The sequence below is a fragment of the Phalacrocorax carbo genome, chromosome 5 (genome assembly GCF_963921805.1).
Source record: "Phalacrocorax carbo chromosome 5, bPhaCar2.1, whole genome shotgun sequence".
NCBI classification, from domain to species: Eukaryota; Metazoa; Chordata; class Aves; order Suliformes; family Phalacrocoracidae; genus Phalacrocorax; species Phalacrocorax carbo.
The window spans coordinates 16,832,206-16,857,170 of NC_087517.1; the positions used below are offsets into that span (position 1 = coordinate 16,832,206).

General features: G+C 42.5%; 1 protein-coding gene across 2 annotated transcripts; it reads right to left on the bottom strand.

The window, feature by feature from the left end:
• Window positions 1-2,239: 2,239 nt before the first annotated feature.
• Window positions 2,240-24,488, bottom strand: ERCC3 (ERCC excision repair 3, TFIIH core complex helicase subunit). 2 transcript variants are annotated; one of them, XM_064451292.1, is made up of 15 exons: window positions 24,387-24,488; window positions 24,019-24,224; window positions 22,732-22,968; window positions 21,849-21,898; window positions 20,374-20,509; window positions 20,002-20,166; window positions 18,840-19,044; window positions 17,502-17,816; window positions 16,097-16,281; window positions 12,664-12,866; window positions 8,970-9,066; window positions 8,675-8,792; window positions 8,083-8,201; window positions 3,842-3,994; window positions 2,240-3,103 (listed from the first exon to the last, which is right to left on the bottom strand). In XM_064451292.1, the coding sequence occupies exons 1-15, from the start codon at window positions 24,403-24,405 to the stop codon at window positions 2,969-2,971; spliced, it is 2,343 nt and encodes a 780-aa protein (XP_064307362.1). In that variant the 5' UTR covers window positions 24,406-24,488; the 3' UTR covers window positions 2,240-2,968. The 2 variants fall into 2 exon arrangements, with proteins under 2 accessions (XP_064307362.1, XP_064307364.1); XM_064451294.1 differs by lacking the exons at window positions 21,849-21,898; window positions 22,732-22,968; window positions 24,019-24,224; window positions 24,387-24,488 and adding an exon at window positions 20,939-21,073.
• Between the last annotated feature and the right edge of the window lie 477 nt (window positions 24,489-24,965).

Here is a 24,965-nt window from a genome sequence, read left to right on the forward strand (position 1 = left end):
CGGAACTCAGCCTAATTAAGGAAGTGGCCAGGGAACAGATTAGCAGCTTTTATTTCAGCAAGGAAACCTGAATTACATCCAAGAAAACTGCACCTCCTCTGTCCACAGACTTGTGAGAAATAATGCACTTACCCCAATGTTCACCTGCCTCTGCTATCGCTCATGGTCTGAAACACAGTTTTGTCCCACCAATCTATGTTATTTTGCCCCCAGTTTAGCAAGAGTCCTACAGCAAACAAATCTTTTCTGGGTGATCGTGTAGCTATCAGTGTTAATTTGCAAGTCATCTGGATCCATGAACCGTACCGCAGCTTGCTGCTGCTAGGGAACACGTGGCCTTGTGCAAGCATACTCCCGCAGGGATAAAGGCAGGACCTCAGGAGGGTACGTATGTGGCGATGCCAAGGCAGAAAGCAGGAGTTTCTTCACGTGCACCATTTTCAAGGCAAACATAGAGCTCTGAGCTGCGTTGTTTCCACAGCCTGTGTAGCAAGGGACCTCGCCACCCACTTGTGCAAGAGAAGCACTGGCCAGCCAGAGTGCCTGACGAAGCCCGTGAGGACCTGACTCACTCCTAGAGAGCTGCGGCCCAGATTCTTTGGCTTCAGGCTACAGAGCAGCGAGAGCCCGCCGTGCACTGTCTGGTCACGGTGAAGTGTTACGGCTGCCGTCTACAGTACTGCTTCAAATAAACACACCCACCTGACAAAATGGAGTGCTGAGTTTTGTGGCTGAACAGGACAATTTAGTTTCCTGGAGGGCTGGGATTACAGACCAGTTCTGGAGCAGCCTCCTGCGACCGCTGGGTGAGGAGCCGTACCATCGAGCACTGCCAGACTGTCAGAGTAGTGAGGGGCCAGTATGAGAAAAGCCCCAGGAACCAGCAGCGTTTCTCAGCGACTGCCCCTCCCTGGAACGCAGAACTGACTGACCATATTCCAGTACAGAAGCCACCATGCGCAGCAGCAACTGTTTGTAGTGACTACATACATACCAGTCTGCCACTCGCAGCTACCGTCTGGAGTACTAGCACGCATAAATACTGCAGTAGTCATATTGCAGCAATTAAATCTGAAATCTGAAACCAACACACTATCACTGAAGCAGGAAGTTATTCTTACCTCATAAAATTATTGTGCTTTGCTTGACGCTGAAAAACCTGCATCCCACACAGACCCATTACTTAGAAGAGTGAGATCATGAGTCATCATAGGCAAGATTTACTGAATAAGAACCAGAGCGCTGTCCTAAATTCAGCTACTACTAGTACCACAACTACAAAAATCAGTATTACTCTTAAGCCATTTCCACATTCAGTGGGGGTGTTTTTTCAAGTTTATGAAGATTGGAGAATAGTTCCCAAGCAATTCATAAGGCATGCCAGAATTATGCAGAGGGACGCTGGCTGCCTTGCTCAGCCTATCCCGTTGTCACAGACCCCTCCCACTATACTAAATTATCATTTTTCCACTAACTGTTGCCAAAAGAGCTGGTTCAAACTACTATAAGTAACAAATCATTTAAACCTGAGGAGGGAAAATCAGCACCAGAGTCCTGCACGTCAGCCTTTTCCATATAAGCCACTCGAGCACTGTCATGGCTGGTCCCAGTCGGTGAGGCAGGAGACTCGGAACAAGAGAAAGGACCGTGCATTACAGGGTAGGGCTCAGAGACTAAACAAAGTTTAAACTGAACCAGATCAGTCCCATTTTCAAAGTTACCTGCCTTTGATACAGAGACTGAAAAGAAGCACCATGTGTTCTAAAGTATGCTTCCAATATTTCTGTACTTTTAATTTGTGAATTTATGCTAATAAGAAACAGAATCAATATTTTTCTGAAGCAAGCTTGTTGTATAACCAGGACAGCTCTACCATACATACTCCTCCCAGTATGGTAAAGATTTATAGTAACTTATTTTGAACCAAAGATCCAGATCAATGTTATTTCACAGGCTGCTCCTACTTGCTCTACAACCTCTGAGCAAAAAAACCCAGCTCATAATACAATACCAAGTAGTATAACTGTTACAACAGCAAGCAGATGTTATTTAAAAAGCGCTCTTCTGCCACAAACCACCACCACATCTGCTCACACCTTCTAGAAATATCCTGCATTCTTCATTGACAAACAAAAAAAGACCGAAATCGGGAATCCTTCCTTTGCACCTCTGCTTCCAACTCACCTTACGACAAGTCAAAACACTTTTTGATTCAATAACAACTTCTGTAGTGATGGTGCACTGTTCAGCAGTTATGATGGTTTTATTCCATGGTTAACACATAGAAAATAAATGACAAGGGAAACAGCTTTTATTTCAGCAACTTCTCAACAGTAGCAAGAAAAATGAGGAAAACGGAGCACAGAATTTATTTTTATTTACTACTGCTTTCGTTAAGTTCACTTGGGAGACAGTCCTTCTTTCTCCTTGTCTTTGAACTTCAAAATATTTCCAGACAATCTGTTAGAATTTTAAGACAAGTTAAATCATATGTATAAGTTAGCTCCCAGTTTAAAAACATCATGTAAAGTGCTCCTATCAGGATTTGTTCAGCTCAATGAAAGGTTTTTAAGCATTTTAAAAAACAACAATTTGTTGAGTAGACACAATAATCAGATAAATAATATTTCAAACATCAGTACAAACTTCATTTACAAAACCTTTCCAGAATTCTTCTGAAAAAGGATCTTCAGCTGATAAAAATAAATTCTATTAATTACCCTGAAAACCAGACAGGTATAACCAGGATCCAGTCACTGGACAGTGTCTTCCCTGTGGCAAGATTTACTTCCTTTTTTCCTTTCACGATCACCCATGAAAGCACATATATTGCTAAGTAAATATGTGGCTATATAGATGCATATAAAAAGTCTTTTAAAGGACCTGTCGACATTTCCACTCCATATTTTTCGTTACAGACACAGGTACGTGGATCCACAGTTTTAAAAAAATGCACACATGAAGGATATCATTTCCGGAAGCGTTTAAAGAGTGGATGGATGTGTTTATTTGAAGATGCCTTACTCCGTGAAGAGTGGTATTCCATGTAAACCGTATCATCTGCTCCTGACATAGAGCTCATGGTGCCCGTACGACGTGACACCTGCAAGTAAGGGGAGAAAAAACACCTGCTTAGCGTGGGATTAGACAGACTGCTGATGCCCACTGGCTGCTGGGCAGCACTCTTCATTTAGTGACTGTAATGCCAAAAAGCCTTCCAAGTTTTTTCTTCTTAAGATACCTTGGAGTGGGAATTCCTAATGCATTTCAGCACAAAACCACGTAACTAAAAATTAAACCTAAAAAATGAACTATCACATTGTAGCTTGATTTTAAATTGTGTATCAATAAATGTTTCAGGCTGTTCTATTCTTCTCGCATTTGTTTCTGAAAATGTCAAACTCCTACCTACAATAATAGGAGTTCTCTTGAAAATGAATAGGAGTGACCCTTCTGCTTCTGCCCTCTGGGCATGAGGAAATCAGGGCATGATTCAAGGAGCACAGTGCCACCGCAGAAGAGTATGTGCACCTTAAAAACGTTTTAAAATATTTTGACTGCTGGTGCCTTAGATTTACTTCAAAATCTGTAACAAGCCTGTCATCTTCTCCCTCAAGTGTGATGGAGAAGGACATGAATTCCATGCCTAACTTCTTTCCAGTGCCCCAAAAGTGAATTAGGCAAATTGCTAAGTGTTAACGCAGCTTAAAACAAAAAATCTGATGTCCAATGTTTCACAAAGATACTGGAGCATCAGTGACGGCATCGCATTTAGAATTCAAATGGAACGGTCCAGGTCTGTCACATTTGTGGTCATCCTTTTCAAAGCATTCTTCATTACCTGAGCTGACTTTGAACCATATTCTCCAGCAACTACTTCCTCCTCAGCATCCAGGTCAGATGCTTGCAGGACTTTCTGAAGAAGCTGCTGCTGTTCTTCTTTGGATGAAAATGAAAGTTCTTCTTCTTCCATGCCTGCAAGCTTTGTTATTACCTAAGAAACAGAGCACAGTACACAGCGAGGGCTCTTCCTCCTCAGTGACAGCCATGCAAAACCAAGCAAGGATTTTTTATTCCATATCCTGTTGGAACTGCCTTGACCTTTTATTAAAGGTCTGAACAGTTTACACTACAAATAGCAGAGATGCAAATAAAATCTTGCTAAATGGTATACGTATATATTTACACACACATACACACACCCCTTGTTATATTCTAGCTGGAAATGCAAAACACAAACCTTTGGAAACAAAGAAAAGAAAAAAGAAAAGCTCTGTACAGAGGTTGTCAGCCAAAAACTGTCCCTACCAGCTTGACCAAGAACCTGACCAAAGCACATAGCTCAAATGCATATTCAACTTACTGCGAGGTTAGCTTCACGCTGTGGGCTCTACGTTTGTCTCGTTTAAGAACTAGTACTTTACCAAAAATAATCCCCTGGCCTTCCAGACACTGAGAAGTTTAGCAATAAACTTTGAGGAATACGGCAAAAAAGACACCTAACAGATTAAGATACACAATCAGTTTTTGAGAGAGAGCGCAACAACCTGCAACAAAACATCAGCAGCAGAGCAAAAGGACTCTCTCAACATCTGTGTACTTAGACAGCAGATAACTGTTTCGCTTGCTCTCTTTGAAACCCTTAGTAACTCACTGGATAGCCATGGGTGCAGGGCACACGCCATCTGCTGGTAACGCAGTGCCATAAATGCCATTATCTGAAAAACCTCCTGAAGAACTGAAAAGCACTCAAGCTTCTGTTATGAAGCTTTACAAAAGGCAGCTTGCTTTCTTAATTAGAGGTATTTTGATAATTTCACAAGAATTCTTCCGTCAGTTAAATGCATTCTGTTAAACATATGTTTATGCATATGAATCTCAGTTTTCCCCACGGTGTTTCCAATTTGAAGAGGTTTTGAGAAAGACATTCTAATGCAGCCATTTCCCTTGATTATGTAGTTCTTCCCTTCCTCATCTTCCTTTTTCAGCCTATTGTTTGAGTCAATACAATTAGAAACTAATCACCTCGGTTATCTGGGCTGGATCTGGTCACAAAGACTGACAAAACAATATAAATACAGCTTAAGGCAAAACAAATCCACATTAGATGCAAAGCATTGTTTTTGAAAAAAGAGGTTAGTCAAACACTAGAACGAACGATCGCTGTTGTGGGCTGTCATCAATGGCAATTTCTAAATCAAAAATGGGCGTCTTTGAGAAATGTCCTAGCTTTAAGAATCCATTCAGGGAAGCAACCTGTCCTGTATGCCTGCTGTCTGGCTAAAGGAACACTACGGTCCCCCTTCTTGTTTATTTATAAGCACATGCGTTACGATCATCTCCAAAATAAAGAAAAAGGAGTCATGAAAAGCAATTTTAAAATGCATTAGCCTGTTTTCAGTTGCCGTTGCAAAACAGTGCTAACATGATTCATAGATCGGAAAGAATTCCCACGGCATTGTCTTTTTTCAAGGTGTTCAACAGATGCCAAGTTTAAAGTTATCCCCAATTCTTGGACAGAGCGAGTTCTGCTATTGGTTTAAAATTTAATATAGCCTACATTCAGCCTCTAAATAAAAACACAATACAGTAAATAACTAAACTGTGGTAAGCTAACCAAAAAACCCCACTAGATAATTCGACTCCAAGCAGTAAATTGTGATGACAAGGCTCCTATTTAAGAAGCTAAGACAAAATAAGTGATTTAGCAAAAATATATTACACCAGTCCTCTTTTTGAGGAAAGGCAGAAACTGGAGCTATTGAGAGATGTCAAGATAAAGTGAGTCCTAGAAAAAAATAGTGAAAACCGTTACCCTTTTGAAGGAGTAATGAACTTTTAGTAATTTAGGCATTAGGAACAAAAGTTCTGAAGCAGAGGACATCAACCCTGAAATAGTTACCTAAAGATCAGGTAGAGTCTCCATATTTGGCAAAATAAGAAGGCAAACCTCTGCTGGGAATGACAAATACATAGCTGATCCTGGCTTGGAATGAAGAAACACAATAGATGTTTTCTTGAAAGTTTCTTCCTGCCCTATTATTCTTTGATGCCAGCTACGACTAAAGGCTTAAAGTTTGGCAAACAGAAGAAAATAGATATCCTAACATCTTTTTCCTAAATTGCAAATAAAGAACATTCCAGTACTGGTCAGCTAAAATGTTGCTCCAGATACTCAGCTGCCACTTGCATTGCTTTTTTCCCACATTACACCAAAGCTCCTAGGAATAGGTCTTCCTTGCAAAATAAAATCCTCCATTTTAACCTCTTTTAGTTCTAAAGTCAAAGGCATTAAAATATAAGTAAAGGGATTTCTCTCATTTCTTGGCTATAGCCACATAGACGCATTTGCTGTAATGGGCTGCAGCTTAGTACTGATCTACAATTTTGTCAAATACATTCACTGCAGAGCAAAACAAGATTTTTACCTATGAAGACTGTGACATGCCTGTCACGGTGTAAGGACCCCCTTAAAGCTCTCTTGAATAGGCCAGTGATTACGGAGCGATTATTTACTTGAGCATAGCTGCCATTCAGAGAGGTTTTACCCATAGGGATGTTCCGTGCTGCACATATGCCTCACGAGAAAAAGCTCTTGAATAGCGAGGCTCAAGTGCAGCCCGGCGGAGGCTGCTTGCCCTTGCACCTCGTGTGATCCTTGCATAAGCCTGACAATGCCGTAAGCTTGAGCTGGTTCCCTAAGGGCAGATATGGGAGCCTTATCGTTCATTCTTCTTCCTAGCAATGTTTCTTATTGAGAAGACTTCTAATCAGAGCAGTAAACTCCAGTTTTGTAAAGGAATAATTTACCGAAAAGCAAGAGCTACCTGTTGGCTTTAACAACCCAACAGGTGAGCGTATGGGGCAGCCCATGGGTTAAAAGAAAATTTATGTGAAATTTATGTGAAATTTATAAAATAGAGACGATTTGGTGGAATGAGATTTTGTGTTTGGAAGAAGGTGACAAATAGATACGTAATAAAGTAGGAGGGGTGATCAACTTTCAAGCACGTCTGGAGAAATGAGACAGCATGAAGTCTTTTACAAAAGGGAAATTTCTGACTTTCAAGTCACAGCTCTGTTACATGGTCAGCACTGAAAATGTTCTCTATTCTGAGTAGTATGTTTTAGTTGCAGGTAGGAAGATTTCTACTCTGCAATTAACAGTCTTTTCCTGCAGTAAATTCTGTCATTTCTTAATCAATGAACATTCAACCCAAGTGATCAAGCGATTCTGGTGATATACTTCAATTCTGTGCAGAGAAGATTACAAGAGGAAGGTCAAACCGTTGCTGGAGGCTAAATCAGCACAGTCTGAAGGCCTCCATTAGCTGGAACATTTTCTGCTAACACAGAGCCACCGTATCAACACGTCTGCATCCTCACTGATTATCTGTACCGCTGTAGGCTTTGGACAGCATTGTGGAAACGATGCACAAGTTTAGTCCGTGGACAAAGATCCCTGAAAGGTCTTTCTTTTGGAATGGGTTGCTAGACACTTCAGACACCTAACTTTGTGATTCCCAGGGTCAGATGCGTGAATGTAGGACGGACAAATGCTACTTGTTTTATGTTGTCTTTAGCCACATGGAAAAAGATTTTCTCCCCAGAGTGAACTACTGGTCTGAGACTGAAGTTCTCTGGAAATTATTTGTGACTTGCGATGTTCTGGAAGTCTTCTGAATTGCTGCTGGCCACTGACGACACCAACACCTCCCAACAACGCTTTATGCACAACCAGTGTGATAACGTACAGCAGGAGGCCTGCATGGATGGACAACTGAAGAGCATGAATATAAACCAACCATGCAGTTAATGTTCTGCTTCACTCCCCAGCCGGTGCATCGTTTGAAGTTAGAATACTTGCCTTTCTAGAAGCTGTACTAAGCTACTTGTATCTACTCTCATATAGATAATATAGATGATAAAACTATACTGGAGCAGGTCTTGCCTGCAAGCAAACACCTTCATTAATACCTTCCATAACTGGTATTCTCAAGTATTTGACCTAATACTAACATGGAAGAATATGAAAGTTCTATTCTTAGGCCACAAGTATAATAAACAGAAGGGACAAGTTACCTTGAAGCTGTAACCTTGATCTACAAGAAACCGTTGTCGCTTTGTTGAATATGCCATTTCCTGAGTGTCTTGGGATACAAGGGAATAAAAAAAGGCATTGTATTCCTCTGCAACCATGCCTAGGAGACAGAGACACCGAGTGATTAGCTCCACTTGGAACACTGCAACCAAGAACAAAAAATGACTGAATACTGAATGTAGGTGTCTGAATAAGTTGTCTCTCCACAAAAACCATCTGCAAAGTTTAGCTGCAGCCAGACCTTACATAAACTGGTGACAAAGTACACAGAATGGAAATTCCTACTACATGAATGATTTCATGTTGAGGAAATTATCAAGGAATGAAAAAGTGAAAGAACCACCAAGGAACAAAAGGTTCATTTTCCTTCAGCTTCTTTTGTCCTTTGGAAATTTTCCCGACACAAAGCTTTACTGACCCAGAAAATGCTTCATTTTCACTGACTGGTACACAGGCATATATTCTCTTTAACTAAAACATACTCCAAGGACAATATAAAGAGGTACCATGAACACCCAGTTTCTCTGCGATTCTACGATCCGAGGCCCAGAGCCCAATAACCACCCTGTTTACCTTTTTTGGCTCTCAGCACTCGTCCCAGTCTTTGAGCCTCCTGTCTTCGAGACCCACCATGGGACGAAATCTGAATCAGAACATTGGCTTCTGGCAGATCGAAGGATGTGTCACCTACCTGTAAGAGAGGAGCAGCTTCTGAGCAGTATCTTATTCCTATATATCATAAAAACAGGACTTAAATACAAAGTACGCCTTTGTGAGCTGTGATACAAAGGTGTCAAACACACAGCATACACGTATAACTTACTCTTAAACAAAGCTCACCCTGGACACACTCAGTGTCCTCACTTACCTTGGAAATGAAAATAGTGTTGATTTTTGGATTGTGCTTGAAGTTTTGTAGAATTTGCATTCTTTCTCCTTGGGCAGTAGGACCATATATATAGGGTCTGAAAGAACAGAACATATGCAAGTTAAATCAATTCAGGATTTCTCAATCATTTCTTATGAGGTACTAAGATGCCATGGCAGGGAGCGCAGTACACAGCTGAACCGATAGAAAACAAAACAGATTTTGGTACAGCTTACGGTTTACTTTCAGCTGGTTTGGCTCTTTGTGGCAGCCACCCAGTTGTTTGTGGAACCCTTTGCAGCAACCCAGTCTGCCAGAAATAAATTCTGACAGTTATAAATGTTTTGCAATTATGCGCACCAGGGAAGCTGTCTATCAACAGACTGAACATGTTTGCTAAGGCTACATGAAAGACTGAAGGCAGCTGTTAAAATAAGATTTTTTTTTTTTCTTCTTCAAATCTACTGAATTAGTACATGGACATCTGCAACCTTTGCTTCCTATTTAAACACTTGAAAATCCAGGCTTCTCTGTCAATGATATGCTGACTGTCACAAGCTGCCTGTTGGGTGTTCTGGGAAAATTCTTTTTGCTTTTGAAGCTGACCTCTTGCCCCTCCTAATACCTTCCGGACCTACTGAAAGGAGAACAAGCTCCCAAAAGTTCCATGGCCATGAGCAGCTCACAGTGGCATTTCACCTAGGGTTTCTAATGTTTGAAGATTAATCACCTGGAAAATTTAACATCTCAATCCCGAAGGCTCACACAAACTCTGTCACCCACAGACTTCACGAGTAACCTGGGCTACTATGAATTTTCCAAGGTTTTCCCTAGAGTCTGGTTGTTTTCTTCCTGCCTAAGCAGAGTAAAAAGAAAAAAAAAAAGTCAGAAACGGTGAAGCCCATGTAAACAGTGAGAGGCATGCAGGAGTGCATAGCCACTGCTTCTTCACCTCTTGCACTACTTTTCCAAATGCGGGTTAACAAGCATCTCCAAGTAACAGGAATCAAGTTCTACTATTTCTATTTTATTCACTACTTCCATACATGATTTCTAACATAGGGAACCAACCCCACGTTTCATTTAACTTTGCACATACATGGCTTGTAGCTGAGCATAAAAGTGCACTGCACAGTACTAAGGTTTCCTGTTCTTATCAGCTAATTAGTGTGTTGGCTTCTCTTGCTTTCTTTACTACAAACTTTATTCTAGTTTTCCTTTTACCAAACAATCCTAATCACCTCTAATCTAGTTCTTCTATTTATTTTATTTAACCAGATTTTTAGAAAAACACAACTAAAAAATGCAAGTGGCAAATGAGTCGACTCTGGAACAATACCATTATTATTCACTTAGTAGCATTAGTAGCATATTAGTAGCATATTCTAAGCCTTATTTGAAATTTCATTTTATATTTAAATTGTGATTTTAATCCCCAACAAAACTTAGATGGAAGATTTAAACTGAAACTAAAGCATTTGAGCCTTCTGCTTCTTAAAGCCACCAAGAAAGGATTCAAACACTTTTAAGAACAGAATAACCTAGAACTCCAGGCTATCAATCCTCTATTTTACCCATCCCCCAATCCTAGTTGACAGCAACGCATTAACACATATCTGAGTACCTTCCTCAACCTAAACACCCAATGCTAGACTGTTTGGATTTGTTTGAGGTTTTGGTTCACACACACACACACCCCCCCCCCCCCCCCACCCCCACCCCCCCACCCGCTTTTAACTGACCCCTTTTCCTCACAGCCAGAAAGATATTTGATGGATCTGTAAAGGTAGATCCCCTCTCCCATTAACTGACATAACTGTCAAAAACCAGAGAGGCGTACTCCTTCAGAAACAGTGATTTGAACATATTTAAACATACACCAGTAAAAAACAGCCAGCACCTGAGCTGTAGGACACTGGATGACAGACTCATAACAGAGCAAAAGCTGGCTAAAGCAAATTTGAATTCTATGGCCCCCAAAATGGTAGTCAAAATAATTCCTCATGTGCACAGTCCTTCCCTGCCAGTACCGAGGGGAAGGGGGGGGCAAGGCAGGAGGCAGCCAGGCGATGGCCGTCTCTCCCTCCATCCGGGAGCCTGCCCACCCTACACGCGTGAGTCAGGCCATGAGAAGTGCGGTGGGAGCTGCCCCCCTGCTGGGCCAGCACCAGCCAGGCAGACAGCTCGGCCACTTCGCTGCACCCACTGGGCTGCTCTCTCCTCCGTACACCTGTAATGCCTGCCCCGCCCAACCTACCAAACAGTTCCCTTTGTTTCAGCATGCTCATAGCAAACTGTGGCAGAAAATTATCTGGTTCAAATAAAGACTCCCTCACCTTCACCCAGCACTGCAAGCCGCCTTTCTTTCTAACACTGACAGCTGTATAACCTGGAGCTCCGTGCATGATGCAAGGAATGGAGCATTCTCTCAAGAACATGAAAATCAAGCACCCAATATTTCTTTAACTAGTTTTCCTGTCATGCTTCTACATCCACCCCACTTACCAACCGCTGTGCTACTTAGCGAGCACCCCCTCCCAGCATCGCCTTCACTAAAGGCTTTTTCTGTGGCGCACTGAACACGGCTAGAGACATTCCAGGGACATCATTACAGCTAATCTCTGTCCAGACAGATTAAAAAAAATGATGGAAGAGATCACAGGTGTTGGAATTCATCCAGCACCATTAGCTCTGCTTACTATTTGGTATCACAGCAAGCCTGCACAACATGGCTGTTAAACTACTAGTCAACTGACTAGTCAAAACTAGTCAGGAATTTTGGAAAGTGTAAGGCTTGTTTGTGGGTTCGCTAAGAAGTACTGCTGAAATTCCTAGACATTAAATCATATGCAGCCAAAATGATTCCTCACAGCTTCCAGCAAGCAATGCATTATTGGGCTTGTCAAAGAAAGGATGAGGCCAGCTTCTGTGCTTATTTTCCCCAGTAACTGCTCTATGCCTGCTCATGCCAAACACTCTCCCTGATCATCCCTCCCCAAGCTAGACAAACACACAGTGATGCTAACCCCTCGTTACACTATTTGTACTGCCTTCTGTAACATTTTAGAGTCATTTGAGGGAGCTGAGGAGCTCAGGGGAGCAATATCCTTTCATTTATTAAAGGATTACCATAGTTCTAGGCAGTGCACTGGTACAGCACAGATCCCTCCGAAGTTTGTCTTGGGTTTTTTTAGACAAGTTAAGACTTTTTGAGAACCTGAAGAGGAACTCCCTGGGCCCCAAAAGACCTTGAAAGATCCAGAGAGCGCTTATTTGAAAACCTTTGTCTCTGAGAGACAGGAGAAGCTACTGCCCATTAAAGAAAGAGCCCCAGTGATACTTTTAAAAGCCCCTCATTTTTCCACTGTCTTTTAATAACAATAAAATGAATGGAGAAATACTAACAGCTTTTTCCAAAACTCTTGGATGATAACTCCTCTGAGGCAAGTGCTAAACAGAGGATCTTTTCAAACAGTTCTACACCAAAATTCATGTTGCAGTGCCAATAAAATCCACCCCAAAAACCACCCTCCTGAGCTCTTTTTCATACAGGAGGACTGGAGTTAAAACAAAGAATTACAGGAAACATCTAAAGACTACTGAAAGCTGTGAGATTACAAGGCAAAGAGGAAGGAGGAGAGATTACAAGGCAAGGAGGAAAACAACAGTGCCATTGTTGGCTGTGAACACTTACTTCCCAAGTCTGATCGCATACTCCTTCAGTGCAAACACGTTGTCAGCAAATACGATGATTTTATCATTCCGTCGCTCATGAAACTTAATCAGGAACTGGCAGGCTCTGAATTTATTTGGGTTCATGGTGTACAGCAGTATTCGTTTCTTTGTTTTGATGGCTACATATTCTCTATAAAATTCAGGTGACATTGGGCACCAAACCTAGAATTAAAAAACACACACACACAATGTAACCCTCTGTGTTTGTTTATTCTATTCCCTTAGGAATTGAGAAGATATTGGGGGGATGATAATGCATTATAACTTTTTGTATAGTGCAGGCCACAAGTTTTAACACAGTGATTTCTGTACTGAGACAAAAGATGCGATTGGTGTAGCCTCCAGCATTGCCAAACTCATTAGTATTATGGCCTTCCAAAATGCTTTGGCAGCAAGATCCACAACAGAAATAGGCAGCAGGATTGGAATGGGACTGGAAGCTATTTCCTTTATGCTTCATACTTAATAATTTTACCGAATGCTACTACTTTTTACAGAGCAATAATTAAGGGAATGAACTGTCTGTGTAACTGGCCTGTCACAGCAGTCAAAGCTTTTTCCATAAAAAGTTAATTTCCATCCATATTCTGAAAGCTCAGTGTCTTCATTATAGAAGAAATCTACCAACCTTTTTTTCATATACCCACAAACGAGTGACCTGTATTTTGGCAGCCGTTGAGTCTACAACTTTCAAAACACGAGGACTGATTAGAAGGTTTCAGTAGGTTTCCCTAAGCAATTATTTTATTATTTTGTAAATACGTATCACAGTACTGCACAAGTCTAGGCTTACTGACATATTTTTTCTACTGTAGCATGAAAATAGAAGCAATTATGAATGTAAAAGTTTATGCCAATCAATGCAATACTACTATTTACAGCATATGACGACACTACCTGTAGTCCATCTAATTTAGAAGACATTCATTCTGCTGTACATGGGTTATTCCCCCATATCCATTGCACAGTACGAATAACAAATACTGCAAAGAAAGGCCTCTTTCATAACCACTGTTCAGCTAAGGAAGCTATGTGACAATTTACAGGAATTTAAAGAACCTGAATTGTTCTGTACTGTTAAAAGCTACTTTTTAGTTTCAAAACATTTTTTTCCAGTGAGTTAATAAATGCTAGATGAGGCTTTTTTCATCCCTTGACTACATTAACAATAAATTGATGCCTTGAATAGGCTCCACTGTTATTGTATGCTGTCTATATCCAAGACTGAAAATTCTTAAATCAGAAGAGAGTATTTAAAAATGAGAATGAGATCTAAATACCGAATATTTGACTGCAGTAAGATAATTAAACTATTGGTCGATGCCTCTGACTACACAGCAAACAGTATATTTTGATGTGTATTTGCACTCTCTTATGGATTTGGAAATGGATAAAATCTACTCCTCACCCCAATGACCTTTTCATTTTTGCATTTTGCAAGATAGGCACTCCAAGCCAAAACCTTAGTATGGCAGCTGGCAGAGGGATTTTTGTAAATTACAAAACTCTGAAAATACAAAGAACAGGCTTGTTCTCTTTTTTTAAGCTTCTTTTAACTGTGCTGCTTGTTCTCTTTTAGAGCAGCGAAAGAGCAGTACCTGCAATGACCATGACCTGCTTTATCAGACAGCAGCACTGCCCTCCCCCTCTTGCCACCCAGCAAGACACGCACTTAAAGAGCAAACTGGGCATCTTTCTTGGCTATGGGCAGTGAGGCAGGTTGGTTAAAGGAGCTACTTCTCAAGGACATGTCAATCCAAGCAAATATGCAATGCAGCTGGGCACGTTTTAGACTTGCTGTTTACCAGCCATTAACAGTGTTGGTTTGGGTTTGTTGGGTTTTTTTTTTTTTTGATTCTTTGCTTTTGCTAGTCCCATCCACTGTTATTTCAAAACACTGGCCTAAAGAACATAAACATGCAGAACTTTCACATCATTCAGAACACAGGCAGCCCACGCTTCACTTCTCAACCTCTGAAGGGCAGTCCAGGGACTGAGGAGAATTAAGCTCCCAAGACAGAATTAATCAAGGTGCCTGAACAGTCAAGTTTGAATTTGCAGACTGGTTACTTTCCCTTCAACCTAATTATCTTCTAGATGCTCTTCACTTGCATTCTGTTCCTTAAAAATAGTTGTGGGGTTTTTCCCTTCAATAACCTCTAGTTTGCACAAAGTTCCAAAGGAGAACAGCTGATCTACTTCTGTATCCTTTATACCAGTAGCTAGGAAAAATTCCATGAAACTAGCAAGACAGGTTTAAACACACCCCTACCCACCCCAACAAATACCAACAAAAAAACAACACAAAACACCCACAACCAATGAAGGAAAACCCCAAAAAATACAGAAAAAAAAACCAGGAAAAAAAAAAGAGACAGTTAAATTATGAAACTCCACCGTGGCAAGCTGTAGCTGCTAAAAGTTTACTTCCATTCAGTGGAGTCCAGACAAGTTCGTGAAGAAGAAACCCACTGATGGTTACACAGAAACCACGTAAAGCTCATCGATGACTGAGGGCTTGGAGAAGTATCAGGAGAAGTAACAAATATGTTTGTCCTGTTTTTATATTCTTCCTTAAGTACCTTACTCAATATATCACCTCTGATAATTGGCAACCTTTGTCAAGCCTTTAGTCTGACCCAGAAAGGCTACGTTAACATTCTAATGAGCCTGTATGAAAGGTTTCTGCTTCTCAAATACTGGAATTTTATCTCATCCATATGCTGGAAAAAACAGATGTCCCACACCCTTATTATTGGAAAGAAAGAGTAAGATGCAGCCCGGTGTTTTCAGTTTTCTCCCTCATCCATTCACGCTTGAAATAAGGAGGCTCAAAATGAATAGGCTTCAAAAAAAAAAAAGTTGTGCCTTTTTTTTTTTTTAAAAAACATTCAGCTATTCTTCTTTGTTTCAAGAGTTACAAAAGAATTTTCAAACACCTACAGACTGTCTACCAGTGGAAGTCTCTAAAAAGCAGCTTCCAGCATATCACCTGACGTTACGATATTACACTACCACGGAGAGCTCAGCTTAAGATACAAAGTCAAGTCAGAAAACACGAACGTCAACTGCATCGAACCAGGTCTACAATACTGCAACCACTGTTCACATTTCCAAACGCTGACTTGGAGGCAGCTCATCACAAGCCCCGCAAAGAGAAAGAGTGCTGAAGTCACACTGAAGAACACCTGGCTGAGGAACACGTGGCTACTGGATTTGCCACATGTTCATATTGACCAGCGACAGCCTTGCCTAAGCTACAAAGTAAATGAAAAGTCATAAGGGCGCCTATTTTTACAAGTTGAATACTTAAAATTTTATACATCTTCCTTAAAAAAAAAGTTATAAGCATACTAAATAAACACTAGTAGTACCAAAAAGCAGAGCATCACCTCAGCACACTGGACTTTGGCAATGTAGCCACTGTTCTGCAGCTCCATCCAGTTGGCTTCATAGAGCTTTGGTCCGATCAGGAAGTTCAGGTCAACAATTTTATCATCTTCTCTGACCAGGGTAGCAGTCAGCCCCAGTTTACAATGAGCTTGTACAATAGTGAGCACACGTCTGAACATTTTTGCTAAGAAATGCAAGACAAATTTTCTGTTTACTTTCTCTGAATGGATTTAGAAGACAAATACTGCAACTTAAAAAAAAACACTTTCAACAACTCCTGAACACCAAAGCAAGCACAGCGTTGGGAAATTTTACCCCACTTCATATACGCTTCTAACAAATCTGTGTTACAGCAAAACTTCACACTGATTGCAGCTTTAGTTTACATCTGCAGTATACTCTGAAAACCCCAGTAAACCTTCTGGCACCCGTATTATGTTCCGTTTCCCGAGAGAAAATTAATATACTCAGAGGTTACATGGCTTGTTTTAGGTCATACAGTATTTCATAAAAAGAACCATGAGACAAGGACTCTTGTCTGACTGCCACATTCAGGACTCGTGGTAAATGGCAGAATTACTCATCCTTAGTATTGCTAGAGATCCTGTAATTGCAGAATCTGAAGATACAGAGGAGATTCTACATCTTAATTTTTATGAAACCAAGAAAGAACAGAAGTGAAAGAACGGTGGCAGCAATATGCTGCTTGGATAAAATGGCAGTTAATCATCAACGTCTACTTCTGAAATTCATCGTTTCTGTAGACACCCAATTATATTCAAATGAAATGATGAGAATAAGGGAGAGCAGCTAACAGAATCTGGAGTGGTATTTTTAGCCAGGATTATTCCACAGATACTTCAATGCTACATGATTGCTTTCCAACAGCATAGATCTCAATTACGTAGTAATTTCAAGTACAACAGCTATTTCTAGACAGTAATCAGTATGGCTACTCCTATTTTATTGAGTAGAAATAGATATTAAAAGCTAGCCTACAGTGCCATGAGATCTCAAAAGGAAAGAAGGCAGATTAATTCCTCTCCTGTTAAAATTTGCCTACAGCAAAACTACACATATGTAATATTCAGGTATCTTTAGAGCACTTCATCAACATACACAGAAGGAGAAGGCACTTGTATTTTACACTGCCAGTATAGAAAGCACAGTGTCTAATTTGAAGGATTTCAGAAAACTAATGGTCAGCTAAACTCTGTAGTATTAAGGAAAAAAAAAAGCAGAAAAGAAAGTAGAACAAGGCAGTTTACTTGTCTCAAAATCCTAAGCATGAGTTTACTCACTACATTAACCATGAGCGAGTCAGCAAAAACCCACCACTTCTAAAGAAGCAGGGTAACATTAACAGTGCACATAACAGGCAAGGTTTGTGCACCATCTCCTTACCGGGGATAGTATGTACTTCGTCGAGTATCATAAGGCCCCACTCTTGACTTTTAAGCCACTCCATTACTCTTTCTGCTTCCCAGGATCTTTTTGTCGTGTGCCCCAACATGGAATATGTGCTGATAGCAATAGAACAGCCGATGGGCTTGTCTTTGGCATCAGAAGTGAACCGGCATATCTGACTGTCATCAATGGTGGACCACATCTTGAATTGGGCTTTCCACTGCTCTACAGACACTGCAGAATTACCAAGGACCAGACACCGCTTGCGGACAGTACATGCAGCTGTCACTCCAACTAGAGACTTGCCAGCACCTGCAGAGCAAGAGGAGTGTTGTTCATTAGTCATCTCTCAGGTGTCACTGGAGTAGGAGGGGCAAAAAAAACCAAAAGAGCAAAGGAAAACAGGAAAACTGTGAGAGGATATGAAATCATGTATGGGCAAATTCACTGTTTCTTTACTCTAATAGTCTTAAAGAAATGAGGTACTCCCTCCTAAAAATCCAGCTGTATTGTCTACTAGACACGTAACTATTTTCTCAAGAAAACCATTGTAAACAATGGCTTTGCCAATTAGAAGCAATCATTTTAATGCTTTCTTAATTTCAAAAGCATGTTACATTCCAGGTGGCTATAGAATGCTTCCCCTAGAGGTGCTCTATCCCACTGCCCTGCCAGCTGTGTTCGTTTTCCCACACAGAAAGTCCTTAAATCTTTCCGTTCCTCCTTCACGCTTCTTCCAGCACCCCCCCACATGCTCTCTCAGGCCCTCGCTGGATCTCCCATGTGCCCCCTCCACCCCCAATACTAAGGGCACTGGCATGCAGTCCCCTGTCCCCTCCCTTTTTCCATTGTTTCCCGTAGGTTGTCCCAATCTGCACATTCCTTGCTATCTTCTCAAGCTCCCCTGCCCAGAACTTGTGCATACAACCTCTTTTTTTCTGCCTTGCACCCCCCTTATGCCACATCTGTATTCCCAGTTCCCCCCAGTCTCCCTATTCCCAAACAATTCCAATGCCAACAGCTTTACATTCCACTGGAAGATCAGCAGAGCTGACTCAGAGGGAACAGTGAAAGTGCAAACGGTAATCTGAAGGTACACTTCAGTCACTGCCAGGATACTGACAGCAATCTTAAGCAGATGCCAGGCAGCTCTGTCAACCAGGCTCTCCCTCACCACAGCCTTGCCACCCACTCGCTAAAAACCAACAGGACTCTGCATACTGGTACCGAGAACAGTCCCTACTGCTTGAAATCTAACCAGCTGTCATATTTGGAAGTTACTTTACTATAGGAAAATAAAGAACAAAACCCCTAAATACCAACTCCGAAACTTACCACATGGCAAGACAATAACACCAGACCTGGCTCGCCCATTTCCGAACATCTTCCGTAGGCTTTTCTCTTGATAGGGCCTGAGAACAGCTGTAGGTTTCAGATCTATATTAATATCGGGATTCACAGAATCATTTCTGAAATCATATTCTGCTAGCAAGGGGTACTCCAAATGGATACAACGCTTCTGAAGTTCTTCAATCATCTCCTGAAGAGGAAATAAAGCTGCAGATGGTAAATTCTCCTTGTCTGGATTAATTCTTTTTTTTTTTTTGTCCCAAACAATGAGATTATATATTACCATGCAAGCTACATTTATCTTTTATGCTCATGAAGTCTGCAAGAGTTAGAGTTTATTCCAAAAACTTTATTCATGACCACCCCTACTGCCCTCAAACATTTTAAATAAGAGGAGTATTTAGACAGATGGAAGAACGTGACACATTCATCTCAGCTGTGCTGTTTAGCCAGTGGTGACTGAACTGTACCCTGAAGACCTGCAACAAAGAGCCCGGTAACAGAGACAAAAGGTTCTGTGTGCTACACAGAAGGACATACCGAAGCTGCACATCTGTTATCTCGAAAATCTTCATACCCTGGTAATGCAGTTATTCCACCACAATGACAGGTTAATTAAATCACCAAGAGGTTGTTGGTTTGGGTTTTTTAAAAATAAACAAAATAGCTTCTGAGTTGTCTTTTCAAACAATTTCTATTTTCCCCAGCAAGACTTCATTAGAATCACTGAGTCCAAGAACAACTGCAGAAATTTTACAAAAGCTCTGTGAAGGTCAAGCCAGGCCTGCACTCCAACCTCCAGCTATCCTTCTCAAGCTATGAAAGCAGACCCATTAAAGTTCCTTCTGCAAATACGAATCAGAAAACAAAAACTAGAAAAAAAAAAACAACCAAACAACAAAACCCAAAACCCCCAGAGAACCGCATCTTGCGGGTAGGGAAGGAATAACACACAGTCTGGCACCTCTGTACTAAAAAGAAAGATCTTAAGATTCTGGAAGGCAAAAGGAAATAAATGTTAGTGCCTTCCAGTGATCTCCCCTATCAGACAAAGAGCCGCAGTATGTTACGTTAAGTTCTCATGCTTATTTGCAAGGCCTGGGCATATTCCCCACAGCCACAAATGCAGAGACTGCAACACTCATACCTGCTTGACTTCAAAAGATACTGTCTGTGTTTCCTCCTCCTCCTCCTCATCTTTGTCCATCTGTTCATAAAACTCAAATAAGTCAGCTGGGACATCTGGTTTATTCTGACCATCTGTTCCCTGTGATGTTGACGGCCCAAAGCCACCTTCACTGGATTTGGAAATCTGAAATAGGTGGACAGGAATTTGCACCAAATGTTTCCTGAGAGAAACCCCCCACCCGCCGGATAAATTTGGGCTCATTAAGGAGGCACAAATCATTGCTGACAAAACTGGAAGCAATTGCTGATACAGCAAACAAACAACTGCTCCAAACCACTCAACGGTTTATCTATTGTTAATTCAATAATTTTAAAACATGCCCAAACATACCGCTGATTTACTTGTGAACGTCTCTGTAATGAGCTCTGTTTCTTCACCCTCAGCGTTCCTCAGACGACAGTCTCTAATAACGTGGTCTTGCAGAAGCTGCTGAATGACATCAGGGTGGGTACTTTCCACAAAATACCTAAAATTAAAAACAAAGAAAAACATTTTTATGAGGTAACCAACTAAATAACTTACAGGAAGAGTGGCATGGATACTTAAATGTAAGCTATCCCAGGTGTACTCTCAAGTATTGCATCTTGGGGTTTAAAAATAAAGAAATTATGGCAATCACAATTTTTAAAAGATGCCTCGTACAGAAAGCATCGTGCACTTTGCAGTTATCCATCTTGCTCAGATGTTCTGTAACATAACATGAGTGGGAAAACTCCAGCAGAACTGCCTAGAAAGAGCTCTCACATACATGTCGCATGTGTGACACAAGTAGATTTTTTAGCGACTGAATTGAGGTGAGTCTGAAAATACTCATTTTGAAGTGGTGTTTTGAAGTCCTGCCAACAGGACCAAAAAAGCTCACAAGACAAAAACCCAAAACCTCCCAAACACAAACCATGTTAAATTAATGCATCCTGATATTGTTTCTCTCCCTGGAGATTCATCAATCATGACGCTGGTTGGAGATCACAGTTAAAATGTGAGCCAAGAGAGACTTAAGTCTGAACTGGCATGGGAGAAATCTTTTCTCAGAAACACCTAGGAAGAGGACAAAAACCTGCTAGTAATGCTAGCATTGGTTTTACACAAAGCAGCAGGTTCAGAAAAGCATCGGCACAAGCAGAGCATTAGGTTATAGTCCCAGGGCTTATCTATGGCTGTCGGACAACACAACTTTGTAAAAGAAATAAAAGAAAGAAAACACAGGCAAGGTGCAGCCACAGGCTTCAGGTTTCTGCTGCCTCTCCCTTCTCTCTCCCTACCACAGAATCACAAGTTTAGATAAAATTGGTCAGCTCTAAACTAGCTGATCTCTCAAGGTCCCTTCCTAGATTGTCTGCTATGTTTAAAACAGATCAGATTCAACCCAGCAACAAGCACGCTCCTTTGCTTACCCTTCCTGAATAACAGATTACAAGTCAGAGTACATGAGACTGAAGGACAGCTGTAGAAAAACTTGTCTAACCAGGCTCATGTAAATTAGGAAGGAATGAATGAAACAGTTATCTGAAAACCTTAAGGATCTGTTGCAAGTCCAAGCAATAAAGAAACAGGCTGGAATATCAAATTCACAACCTACTTCTAAAAATGCAATGATAACCACTAGTGGCTCAGGACAGCCAAACTAAATCCGTTGACTAATGTATTAAACGCTTTCAACAACTGAAAAAGCAATCTTGTATTGACAGATGCTGCACTTGGCTGGGAGCTGTACGACTCCACAGCTTCTGAGAGCACTCATTTATGCACAGCTGTGCATCTGGAGGACTTCCTCTGCCACCCCAGCTACAGAAGACGCTGCTTACCTGTTATGTTTCAGTACGAGCTTCACCTTCCCATAGCTGACAGTACACAGCTACAAACGAACAAGAGCAGTCATTAGGAACGTGCAGAAGAGCGATTCCTCTTTTGGGATCAAATGCTGCAATGCAGCTGAGGTCTTTGTGGGGAAGCACGGTATCGCAAAACATTGACTTGCAATGCTGCTATGCTTACAGACCAAACCTGAAAAGGTACTTTTAGAACATGCGCACATCACCTCACACAGGAGATCAGTCACAGTTTTTATACCCAATCCCAACCTGCAAGAATGTTCTCGCAGGATAAGGTGAGCCATATTTTATAGCGTCTGGCTATCCCAGACTGCTTCCCACATTCATAATCTTCTTCCAGAGCAAATCTGAGGAAGTTTTCCCCATGTGCCATTCCTATTGGCAGAAAGCGTGTACAGACGGTTTGGTGTACTTTTTTTTTTTTAAAAAAAGCCATAAACTACACCCAGGATATATTGTGGAAACAGTATTTGTGCAATAATATACTACAGAAAAAAGACAGAAAATAAAATAAATCCTCTGTTCTCTTGAAACAATGACAGAACAGAATAAGAAAGAGTGGTCAGGCACTGGAGCGGGCTTCCCAGAGAGGTGGTGGAGTCACCATCCCTGGAGGTATTTGAAAGATATGTAGACATGGCACTTCAGGACATGGTTTAGAAGACACGGTAGTGTTGGGCTGACAGACTTAATGATCCTAGAGGCCTTTTCCAACCTTAATGATTTTATGTTTCTAAGATAGTAAAATCAATGAATTAATGACTAAGGAAAAAAAAAATCTATTAAGTGGAGGCAGCAGAAAAGGCTTTCACTAGTAGCAGTAGACATATTTCCAGTGCCAATAGAATAGCCTTACCTTAATAAACTGGATTATTCCATCTGGGACACCAGTCTTGCTCAGTTTTTGTAAATACTCTGTGATGTCGCTTGTTTGCAAGCCGACGCTAACAGCAGCATACAGTGAGTAAGCAGTCAGCTTGTACTCGTGAATGTGAGTCGGTCTGCACACCGGCTCAGCAATGGCGACCAGAAAATCCTGTGCGTACTTGTAAACTGGAGAAAAGGCTTCCAGAAAAATATGGCCATCGGGAGCCTAGAGAAATAAAAAGAAATGCTGAAGGGGCAACAGTGTTAGTTGGGCAGAAAAAGGAATTCCCTATAAAGCAGCTATTATGATATAGAGCTACTCCAGTGTTGAGGTGGCAATGCGCCACAGGGTTTCAAAATAAGTGTTTGCTATAATGATGGAATTATAAGAAAAGGAAAGGAGACACAGAAACATACAACTTTTGTCTTCTGAAAGGGTCCACACATTGATTTGTCTCTGTTCCTTCTATAGCACTAAGAATAAACCACACCCAGATCAACTAAGCTTTTCCAGACCGACATATTGGGGTATTTTTCCTTTTTTTAACACCATGGAAATCGCTTGGAAAGCTTCCAGCCTTATTCTCGTAAACCAAAACAAAACTCCTCGCTCATTTTACACAAAATAGAGGAGGAAAAATGGCACTTGTGCCTCACAGCATCCAGTAACAGACTCCAGGCAGACACTGGCCTCAGCCACCTCTTCTCCACGCAGATGCCCTACTGGCTGCCTTGGTCAGGCTTACTGACATCCCTTCCAGGGCAGAAAAAACAAACAGCACCAGGTACGGAAGATGAGACCAGCCTGCCTTAAGGCTGTTTCATAACAACATAGAAACCTCATTGCAGCGTCGCTGCAACAACAAATCCCACTCGTGTCGTGAGCTAACGCGGTCGCTTCCACAAGGCGTTTTACCTCCCCGCCAGAGACACCGGGGGTTCAGGCGCCCCACCGACCCGGCCGACCCGCAGCAGGGGCCGCCCGGCAGCGAGGGGACCTGCGAGGAGACTGCCGGGGTGCAAGCGCTTCACCGGGCCTTCCCGAGGGGCTCCAGGCGGGGCTGGCGGCGCCGCCTCGGGCGGCCTCCCGCTGCTCGCAGCCCCGCGCAGCCAGGGCAAACCTCGCTCCGGCCCAGGCCGACCCCAGGCGCTGGCAGGCGCCCGCCCGCCCGCAGACCCTCCTTAAGGCCCTCCCCGGCGCCGGGACCGCTGTGCCGGCCGGCCCGCCGCTCCTTCCCGGCGCGAAAACCCCCGCCGCCGGCCGGGCCGCACGTACCACCCAGAGGGGCCGCGAGGCGTGGTCGGCCTTCAGCGGCATCTGCTGCCGGTAGTCCTTGGCCCCATACTCGTCCACCTTGGTGCCGCTATCCTCCACCTGCTTCCCCGCCGCGGACGGCACCGCCTCCTGCGGCTCCTTCCCGGGACCTTCATCCTCGTCCTCCTCCTCATCATCATAATGGCGCTTCTTGGACTTCTTCTTGTCTGGGAGCGAACCCGGAGTTGTGAGGAGGCGCCGCGCGCGACCCGGGGCCAGCGGCGCCAGCGGCACCCCCGGCCCCGGGCCGCCCCCTCACCCCACCGGGCCGCCCGCCCCGCCCCGCCCCGGCCGCCCCCTCACCCCGCTCTGCCCCGGCGCCCCCTCACCCCGCTCCTTCCTGCCCATGGCCGCCCCGCAGCGCCCGCCGCGCCGCGCCGCACCGCAGGGCCGGCGCGTCACTTCCGCCGCGCGGGAGCGGAGGAGGCGGGGAGCGGGCGGGGCACCCGCGGCAGCGCTGCCGGGTTTCTGCTCCCGGGGCCGCGCCCGGCGCCGTGGGCGGGGAGCGGGGGCCACGGCCCGACCCGGGGCCACGGGGAGGGAGAAGGGGAGAGGCAGAGAAAGTGGTCGGGTTTCTGGTTTAGGGTTTTGTTTTGGTTGTTTTTTTTTTTTTTTATATAATTAAAAATACAGGCTTCCGCAAAGCACCTTAAAAAAGAAGGGGGAAAAAAAAAAAGCCAATCGGAAATTCAGGTACGAGACTGACATCCTGCGTTGCTCTAAAACAGAAAATTCTTAAAAGAGAAATGACACTGTTGTCCCTACAGAGTGTTTTAATATATTTCTAAGTACAATTCGTGTCTGATTCTGGAAATACAAATACATTTTGAATGGTTAAAAACAAAAATTAAAAAAATATTTTGAACATCAGCCAGCTGAAAATATATTTATCTAGTAAATAATCTCTC

Bases quoted from the DNA above. Each gene is read 5' to 3' on its own strand.
- ERCC3 (XM_064451292.1), bottom strand. The intron at 16,282-17,501 runs GTAAGGAGATGG...TGCATTTCTTAG, and splicing joins CGAAGTACATACTATCCCCG to CAAAAATGTTCAGACGTGTG. The intron at 12,867-16,096 runs GTGATGCTCTGC...TTTTAATTCTAG, and splicing joins CCAAAGTCCAGTGTGCTGAG to GTTTGGTGCCCAATGTCACC.